Below are 10,096 nucleotides of genomic sequence, written 5' to 3' on the forward strand. Positions count from 1 at the left end.
CTTAGCTTTGATTGGACGTATATGAAGAGAGCTTGCCTTTCTGGCCAATCAAAACAGAGGTTTCATTTGGACACAACTTAACTAGTTCCCAATGTTCTCTTCATAGATCTTCATACGAAATGTGTACAAGGATCAGTCTATTACATTCAACACTGCACAACAAAAAATCCTCGCCCACTTCCCCAAGTCCGTTCTCTTTATCTACAAAACACACTCGAAACGAATCCTTTCTGATTGGAAAACATGGTATGTTGATATTTGAGTTTGGTTTATTTATCATTTGAAATATAGTTTAAGTATTTGTAATCATAAAAAATATAAAAAGCTTCTCAACAAAGTGACAATGCCCAATTCTTATTTTTTTAATTTCTTTTAAACCGTAGGCCTACAATTTTTTACGTTTTTTTGTTATTTTATCTGGTCAAATGGTGGATCATGGATGTCAGACAAGTTGATAGGATCGAGCATGCAATTCTCACTTTTTTTAATACAAAATTTGGTATGAAAGTTAACAAGGTCGTGACCTATTTTTACCAAACAAAGCCAGGGTTGGTAACTTTTATTTTACTCAAAAAAATCTGATTTTTGTGGTTTCTGCACTGCTGACCACATCACTTTTGACATCATGGATTGGTCTAGTTTATTGCTCCGTAAACGTAAACGGCAAAGATAGCTGCTTATATATAAGTTATATAATATATGCGGTGCAAAAAGGGTTGCAGGTGTATTTATTGTACTCCAGTCCTAGATAGAACTATTTCGGTTTCGTCCGGCTATCGGAGACGATAGCCGGACGAAACCGAAATAGTTCTAGGAGTACATTTATTGTACCAACCACCAAGGTGCATATTATAAAAAGTTGGGAGGTACAAAATGTAGCTAGATTTGTAGATGTTTGCTCCAAACAAGGAGATTCCAACCGTCCCCTTGATTTAAACACCCCCCGATGGATGGGAGCTCGAGATTCTGACTGGGGAGGGCATTCCACCACAAGACCGTTTGTGGGAAAAACGAATATTTGTAGAGCTGGAGACGTGCTGGGATGACTTTTTATTTACATCTGTAGAAGAATCGATGTTACAATGTTGCAGTGCGTGTGCGCGCTGTCCGTTTGCTTTGCTTGCCGTTCACTCATAATGGCGCGCACGCACTGTAGCACTGCAACATTGTAACATCCCTTTTACAGAATTGTTTTGCCCAACAACAAAATAACCCTCCGGCCTGGCGGCTGTCAGGAGGAGGGCTACGTTATCGCAACTAAATTGAGTACTGCTTGGGATTGGAACCATGGTCTGGGTCTGAGGACGTATTGAGCATGTTGAGTTGGATTGATGGCTATACTGCCCTAGCTGATTCAAGGAGAGAATAGCAGCCTGCCTGCGTTTTTCAAGAGAGTCACATTACAGATCTTCCATCATTTTTGAGATGCTGCCCTACGCTGGTAATTGTTGAAGATGAATCTGGCAGCTTGGCACTGTTTTTTGGGGTCTATTTTGGTGATGTTTTTCTTGGTGTGCGGGTTCCAAACTGTGCTGCAGTATTCAATATGTGGACGGACAAGAGAAAGACATGCAGCCGCTGAGAATACGTCTGATAATTAGACCCAGCATCCTGTTTGCTTTTGCAGAGGGTTCTGAGGGTTCGTAGACTATAGCGGAAGCAACCCTCATACTAGTTCTAACTTAGGAGTACATGGAGTAGGTCAGATCAGGTTGGGCTAAAAATTGGTGTGCATTCGATCATTGCTCATCAGGTAGCCCTCATATTAATTTTATCAGGTAAAGCACAGAGATAATTTTGAACAAAATCGGAAGACAGTAAAGTGTGTTGGTTCGTCATGGAATGCCCCTCTTTGATTGTAGTACTGCTTGCTTCACATCCATCATCCATGTAATGTTTTGTCTATTTTTTTGTCAAGATGTATAAAAAACAAACAAGTAAATAGAAGATTCACTTGTACATATAGTAACAAATGAGGTGACATTTTGATATTGTCAGATTGTGACATTGTTTTGTGTTATTTTTTTTAAGGATTGCTTCAATGTATTATTTTTAGAAAAATAATAATGAAGTAATTTGTTGTTGCTAATTATTCACTGTAAATGACCTTTTTCCATCCCTGTGTCCTTATTGCAGTTGGTGCTTGTGTTAGGAGACCTACACATTCCACATCGGAAGAGTGGCCTTCCAGCTAAGTTTAAGAAGCTCCTTGTTCCAGGCAAAATCCAGCACATATTATGTACAGGCAATCTGTGTACTAAAGAGTCCTATGACTACCTGAAAACACTCGCCAGTGATGTACATATTGTCAGGGGAGATTTCGATGAGGTGAGATGTAGGCCTGGATGACTTGTGAAGTTCACTACCTGAAGGCGCGCTTCAATTAGTCACAATTGTGATATTTGGAAATAAAAAACAAACAAACAAACAAACAAACTTTGAAACGAGAAGCCGCTATTTACAAAACCAAATATTTTTGGTTGCTGCTGGGGTTGAAATGTGAGGTACAAAATAGACAATTGACGCTTTGGCATGGGCGAAAATCCACTACCCGACCAGTCACATTTCAATGTCTTGTTCCTTTGGCTCATCTTTGTGTAGGGTCAAATTGCATGCAATGTCAGCAATTGTGCAAACGCTCCCGTACTAACATATTTTATTGAATACCGGTGTGAAGATGGCACAGCATTACCAGTAAGTTAGCACTGCGTAAACTTGCACACCAAGCATACGTTTAAACACTTATGACCATGTTTATATCCTCCTTTCGACCAATCAGAATGAATGAACTGTCCCGAGTATTTATGAATAATCAGGTCTTGAAATTCGCTCTTGAAGGGGCACAGCAATTTTCCTCAGGTTAAGGGGCACTTCTATGGAAAAACAATTTTGCATTGGAACTTTGCAAAGGGCACCACAGCAAAGCACAGTTCACCATACGTAGCAATTGCTGTGGGTGTCATGTGTTATTTTGAGGCCTGTACCGGTATGAATTGGTTGCATTTCTCTTAAGTTAGCACTGCATAGGCTTGCCCACGAGGCGTATGTAAAACACATCTTACTTTAAAGGCAGTGGACGCTATTGGTAATTACTCAAAATAATTATTGGCATAAAACCTTTCTTGGTGACGAGTAATGGGGAGAGGTTGATGGTATTAAAGGAACACGTTGCCTTGGATCGGACGAGTTGGTCAAAACAAAAGCGTTTGTAACCGTTTTGTATATAATGCATATGGTTGGAAAGATGTTTTAAAAGTACATGTAGAATACAATGATCCACACAAGTTTGCCTCGAAATTGCGTGGTTTTCCTTCTACTGTGAGAACTAACACGGTCGGCCATTTATGGGAGTCAAAATTTTGACCCCCATAAATGGCCGACGTGTTAGTCGACGAGGTAAAAGGAAAACCACGCAATTTCGATGGCATGTTTGTGTGGATCATTGTATTCTACTTTTACAACATCTTTCTACCCATATGCATTTTATAAAAAACGGTTACAAACGCTTTTCAAAGACCAACTCGACCGATTCAAGGTAACGTGTTCCTTTAAACATTGTGAGAAACGGCTCCCTCTGAAGTGCCATAGTTTTTGAGAAAGAAGTAATTTTTCTACGAATTTGATTTTGAGACCTCAGATTTAGAACTTGAGGTCTCGAAATCAACCATCTAAACGCACACAACTTCGTGTGACAATGGTATTTTTTTCTTTCATTATTATCTCACAAGTTGACGACCGATTGAGCTCAAATTTTCACAGGTTTCTTATTTTATGCATATGTTGAGATACATCAACTGGGAAGGCTAGACTTTGACAATTACCAATAGTGTCCACGGCCCTTAACACATGTACATGTAATAGCATGTTTAAACATGGCCATGTGATCTCCTCTCGACCAATCAGAATGGATAAACCTTTCCAAATATTTATGAATAATGTTTCTCTTTACTCTTCTATCATGTCTGTTTTTTTTATATTTAGAACGTGTCGTATCCAGAGCAGAAGGTAGTGACAGTTGGTCAGTTTCGTATTGGGTTGTGCCATGGTCATCAGGTCATACCGTGGGGTGATGTAGAGAGTCTTGCCATGGTACAGAGGCAACTAGATGTAGACATCCTTATCTCAGGACACACGCACAAATTTGAAGCATTTGAACATGAGAATAAATTCTACATCAATCCCGGATCAGCAACGGGGGCTTTCAATGCATTAGAAAGGTATGTTTTATGCAATAGACCCAGCCCTCGCCATTAATTATTACAGTCATTTGACCAGTTCGAGATCATTGACCAGTTCGGGATCACTTCAACTTTGCAATAACCAAATAGTTATATCACTTCTCATTATTACCAATTTCTGTTGATAAATGTGAAGATTAACACCCATTAAACCAACAAACCCAAAATTAGGTGCCAAACATCATCAGCAAATAAATTATGGCTGTTTTCCTGAAGGTTGTCTGCGAAATTTATCATTTTTTTGTGTAAAAATGTTGGTTGAAAAACACTGTTAAAACTTCTTACCTTTAGAATTGGAGTGCCGGGGCAAAAAATATTTATGTAAAATGATAAAAATGTGTAAAAAAACATTCCTGTAAATACTGTGCAGACACCTTGTTTTTTTGAGGAGACGAAGTTACCAAAATCTTCTTTAGGGGGGCAACTTACCCTTGACCAGTTCGGGATCACTCAACATCTCATTGCATCAAATGGTGCCGCACTAACTTACTAAGTATGGTAAAATCATACTACTGCAGTAGAAAGTTTATTCAGATGATTTTGAGAAACATTACTTCAACAAATTCTTTTAGATTTTTTTTTTTTTTTAGAAATTTAAACTTGGAGGGGTCGATAATGCTTTTTAGGTTCGCTTCACTTTTTCATTTGCCTTTGCTGTTGTTTTGTGGTTTTGTCACTGGGTTTTTGCGCTGCTATTGAAGACACTTGCATGACATTCACTAAACAAATGAAGTCCAAGTCCATGCCAACACACCTCTGAAGTTTTGTTTCCTTGAGAGACAGTTTTATGAATGGGAGTTTGGGTTTGCAATAAAGGGCACTCTACTGATTCAGAATAGATTCAACTGATCCTGAACTGGTCAAACAGGTGACAATACTTTTCTTAAAGCCTCTTCAAAAGAACTAACCTTTTTTTGTCAGTGAATACTTGGTGAGTTTTATGTCATGTTTAGGTAAACTGATAAACTTTTTTGTTTAAGATATCAAAGAGATTGCAACAAAAAACAATGTGAATTCAAAAAGTGATCCAGAACTGGTCAAACGACTGTAGTATCATTTCTTTTCGAGAGATCGCCTAACGTCACAAGCGGCCACTTCAAGGTGAGAGCTACACTTACATGTATGTAACTGATTTGGGCTATCTACATTTACCATGTCAACTGCCACCAGAGGCAAGTTGCTACATGTACATGTACTACTCCTGTCCTGGGGCTGAAACAGGGTTACTCCCTTCTCAGTCTGTGAGGATGTAGGCATGGGTATCATCCACTAGGAGCCTGGCTGGTAGAGCAGAATGTTACCATCACAACTTTCTTCGAAGCAATTGCTGGTTTTAAATGCCTCGCTCAAGGGCACACAATTTTTCACTCGGATTCAAACCCAAACTCTACTGCAGACTCAAACCAACATTCCGCTGACCAAAAACACCAGAGCTTGAACTTTGGTGCTCTTGACCGCTCAGCCACGACACGCCATTTCAGCAGGAAGATTACATGTGTGACCCGCTAGGTGAAAATGAGTCAGATGTCGCCCAATGCATTATTAAGTTAAGGACAGTTTAATGTGGGGAGACAAAAAAAAAAAATGTTTTACTTTTTAAGATCTTTATTTGCATGGTTAACATTGAGAACACTTACCTTTAGGCTATAAAGCTATGAATACAACAATTTTGTGATCATACTTATTAGGCCTGGGCGAATAATTCGAATATCCGGTTAATGGCGAATAGGTTTTCCTATCCGTAACTGCGAATGCCTTTTTTTTCTTAACCGGATAACCGCATAGGGCGCGAATACCTATTTACAAACCGGATAATTCTGTAATTACAACCGAGTAACCGGATATTCTTTAATATCCGAATATCCGCGGACGTCGGGCGACAACTGATATGAATGTTTTGTCTGAATCCTTATGAAACTTCTATTAAGACAGCATAAAACAGCATATATTAAGTATTTAACTATGCTCACCTCCGTGAAGAGTTAAAACAATGACATTTCTGACGTAATTTGTTCAAAGTTTACAAAAGTTTTCCTTCATGTAGAGTCAATCACGATCAAAAGAAAAAGCAAATCGCCATCTTTAAATTAGATCCGGTCATTTTTATGAATGAACCGATAGACACTGTCTAAAACTAATATCAATCCGCCCAAAAGATCTCATTCACAAACGAACAGCGCCCTCTAGCGGCAAAAAAAAAATATTTTTAAAAATAATTATTTATTTTATTTTTTTAAACAGCGCCCTCTAGCGGCGAAAAAACTATTCGAATATCTGGTTAATTTCGGATAGTTGGCCAGCGGTATCCGAATAACAAAATTTCACTATTCGCCCAGCACTAATACTTATGTCTTATTTGTATCCTTTCGCGCGAAATGGTAGTTTAAAACATCACTTAACTTGTAATTCGTTTTTCAGAAAAAAATTATGTGTTGGCTAATTTTGAACGGGAGTAATTCAGCTACGCGACACACCCCAAAGCTTAGACATATACCAAATTACTGCTGCTGGTGTGATCTTTCCAGCCATGCATACAACTCAATTCTTGAAATTGTCAACATCTGACTCATTTTCACGTAGCGGGTCACATGTGTGCCTGATTTATGATCAAATTGTTTGTTTCCCTCCATTACCAATTACATGCTTGTAAGATTCCTATTTACTTGGGTGTAAGATTTGGAGGGTACAGTAACGGGCGTCAAGCTCAATATGTACTGTGTGTTTCATTCTTGACATGCAGGCTGAGCAAGATTGTCCCACAAAGATAACTGCGGGGTTTTCCCTTCACTCTGGTTACAAGCCTACAGCAACTTTTGATATAATAAAGCATTTTTGAGAACCATTGCACTTTGAAGTATTGTGTTGCGAAAAAGTAAATCAGTTTTTATCCCCCCAAATTTGAATCTGAGAAATGTTACTGTCGGACAATTTTATCAGATTGTTTATTCCAAGGACAGAGTATTTTTCCAGCATTGACACAATAGCTTTTGATTTTCAGACCACCTTTTTAAATGAAGTTTGTACAGATTAGTTTTAATGGTACATTTGTACGTACATGGATTGACCCCTTGCACGCACGTCGCACGCGGCAACAATGCCACGCTCACCATTTTGGTGGGCAATAGGTTTAAGTGTAAACGCTGCGTCGCTTAAAATGCGCACTTCACTGAATAACGCACAGTGACATTGACCACCAAAATGGCGCATCCAATATTATTCTGATGATGGCCTCAAGTGAATTAGGTCAATAAAGGATTTTAAAACAATCAAACAGTTCCAAAAAACTAATGGTAAACTACATTATACTGTCCCTTTAAAAAGTTGTTGTATATTGTTTTTTCTTCTTTTTCTCACAGTAGTATCAGCCCTTCGTTTGTCCTGATGGATATTCAAGCATCCACAGTGGTTACCTATGTCTATCAACTCATGGGAGATGACGTCAAAGTAGAGAGGATAGAATATAAGAAGAACTAGACAGTACAGTAAGACAACAGCTTGTGTATCGCTCTGTACCAACCATGCTTTTGTTAAGGCCCGGTCCCACTGCAGCGATAACGAGAACGATAACGATAACGACGCAAAGAGAACGCATTCCATTGGTTTATTCTGCGTGGAGCAATTCAACCAATACAATGCGCTCTCTGTGCGTCGTAATCGTTATCGTTCTCGTTATCGCTGCAGTTTGACTCGGCCTTTACTCTATGGCAAATACAGCCAACTCAAAACTCCTACTGGCCTTTAAAGGGACTCTGCTCATATGCAACAAAATCCAGCAACAGCAACCTGTGTTTAGTCATAGTATGTACAATTCAAAGTCTGCCTACTTTGCTAGGTTGATGATTGAGGAGCAGAGTTGCATGTCCAACTAAACATTTGGTATAGGCTGGCATTGCTGGCCTTAAAGAGCGCCGCTAGCGTAGAATTATGTGGTAAGCAGAGCCATGAAATTGGGCTCATATCAGGTCATGATAATTTTAATCATGTTTCATAATTGACACTCGGATTTCTCACAATTTAAAAAAAAACAACCAATGAAATTCATTGTATAGTCAACATTTTCCTGGAGAGCCACATGATGTCAAAAGGTGTCATTCAATGTATGATTGTTACTATATATGCTTAGTCGATTCTGTAAATCTGCCATGGATTTTTCAAAAGTTTAACCTACTGTACATTACCATACAATTTCTTTTAAAATATGGCTTACTACCATTTCAATACTCACAGATACATGTACGTGTCGCTTTGTTAAAATTCAGAAGTGAAATGACCTACTTACACATATGCACCCATTTGAATAACACATTTTTATGTTTATGTAGTTTTTTATGAAACCTCCAAAATGATTTGACCCAACCATGTGAAACCAATGACAATATGAAATGATTACCGGTATATATTATTTTCATAAATTCCTAAAAACTATAGCTGTTTTTCTTTGTCACTTAGGGAGCGTCTCAAAAGTCGGGCACGTTCCTAGCGCAAAAGAACGTTCCTGCGGGCATATGCCCGCAGGATCGCAACATCATGACATTAGGAACGCTCTAACATGAGATTGGACGCGGTCACGCATTTGGAACGATCCAAAAGATCGCTCTGGCGGTCCAAAGGACCGGTCCAAGTAAAGCGGCGGGGATACTCTTGCGATCCAAAAAGAACGTTCCTACCGTTCCGACTTTTGAGATGCTCCCTTCCTTCAATGTATTTCTTTCTGTATGTGTAATTCTTATTATGTTTTGTTACATTTACTGTACATGTTATTGTCAGTATCAATCAATATATTTGAAAATAGCACATGTATATTATCTGTAAACATGCACAAGGGGAAACATTCTCTTTTTTGTTTCATGTAAAATGATGCCCGATTGCTATCATAAAGTTACATGTACATCACCCAGTTTGTTGCCGAAAAAACCTAATAAGTAAAAACACTTTCTCCTAACTTATTTTGACAGGTCAGGTTGTTGTTGGAAGTTTCTTTCCTCGCCTTCCATATCTCGGCAGGGGGCACTCAATGTGTATGTGAATTTGGGTTTTTAGTCCCTACCTGACAGCGTGGGTTTTCCCCTTGAATAAGTCGCTGGGGTTTTCTAAAACTGAAACTTCCTTCGCTGTCTTTCTCATAACGTGTTCTTGGCTAGTACAGTGATTAAGTTTATCTTTCTGAGAGTCCTTGGTTTCACAACCAAGTCAATGAAATGTAATTATGAAATGACAGTTGATGTTACAAAACAACACTAACAAACTGTCTTGTATGCCATGCACAATGCTCAAAATACTTCAAATGGGCAAACATGGCTGCTGCAATAGACCCTTCCCATGAAATTGCACATGGCGCGTGCACACTTAATTTTGGTTGTCAAAATGAGGGAACATCGCGCTGTTTTGTACACGGCTAATGGGTGCACGACGCAGACGCGATTGCGCGTCTGCTTAGTGCGCAACTCTATGGTGTTTGCCAACCAAAAGGGTATGTATGCATGCATGCATGAATGAATGTATTTAGCATATTTCATCAATGGGTCAATTGTGAGATGTCATGTCAATATCTCAGTTATTTGTTCAGCTATTGTTAGTGGGTTTCTTTTATGTAGTGTCTCAAATGAAAAACAGAAGTTTTCTCAACTTATGAAAATAAGTGCATGTACCTAAAACTTGAATCAAATTTTTACCATTGGCAAAAAATTGGGCGATGTAACAGACTTTTAGATAGAGTACTGTTTTATTAATTTGTTTATATTACAAATATTACAAAAAAGATACACATTGTATATAAAAACCAAATAAAGAAAATAATCATAGTGAAGAAAAGTTGTGTTTGTTTGTTTGTATGCATTAAGTTAACGGTTAATCTTGGT

The 10,096-nt window shown here is 38.5% G+C and overlaps 1 protein-coding gene across 2 annotated transcripts; it reads left to right on the plus strand.

Annotated features, from left to right (window-relative positions):
- Nucleotides 1-150: 150 nt before the first annotated feature.
- On the plus strand, nt 151-9,458 carry LOC139938241 (vacuolar protein sorting-associated protein 29). 2 transcript variants are annotated; one of them, XM_071933649.1, is made up of 4 exons: nt 151-246; nt 2,137-2,328; nt 3,982-4,217; nt 7,595-9,458. In XM_071933649.1, exons 1-4 carry the CDS (start codon nt 244-246, stop codon nt 7,710-7,712), a joined length of 549 nt encoding a protein of 182 aa, XP_071789750.1. In that variant the 5' UTR covers nt 151-243; the 3' UTR covers nt 7,713-9,458. The 2 variants fall into 2 exon arrangements, with proteins under 2 accessions (XP_071789750.1, XP_071789751.1); XM_071933650.1 differs by having other exon boundaries at nt 7,598-9,458.
- Nucleotides 9,459-10,096: the final 638 nt, after the last annotated feature.

The sequence above is a fragment of the Asterias amurensis genome, chromosome 6 (genome assembly GCF_032118995.1).
Source record: "Asterias amurensis chromosome 6, ASM3211899v1".
NCBI classification, from domain to species: domain Eukaryota; kingdom Metazoa; phylum Echinodermata; class Asteroidea; order Forcipulatida; family Asteriidae; genus Asterias; species Asterias amurensis.

Coding starts and splice junctions, on each gene's coding strand:
- LOC139938241 (XM_071933649.1), top strand. Junction 2,329..3,981: donor TCAGGGGAGATTTCGATGAG/GTGAGATGTAGG, acceptor TTTTATATTTAG/AACGTGTCGTATCCAGAGCA. Junction 4,218..7,594: donor GCTTTCAATGCATTAGAAAG/GTATGTTTTATG, acceptor TTTTTCTCACAG/TAGTATCAGCCCTTCGTTTG.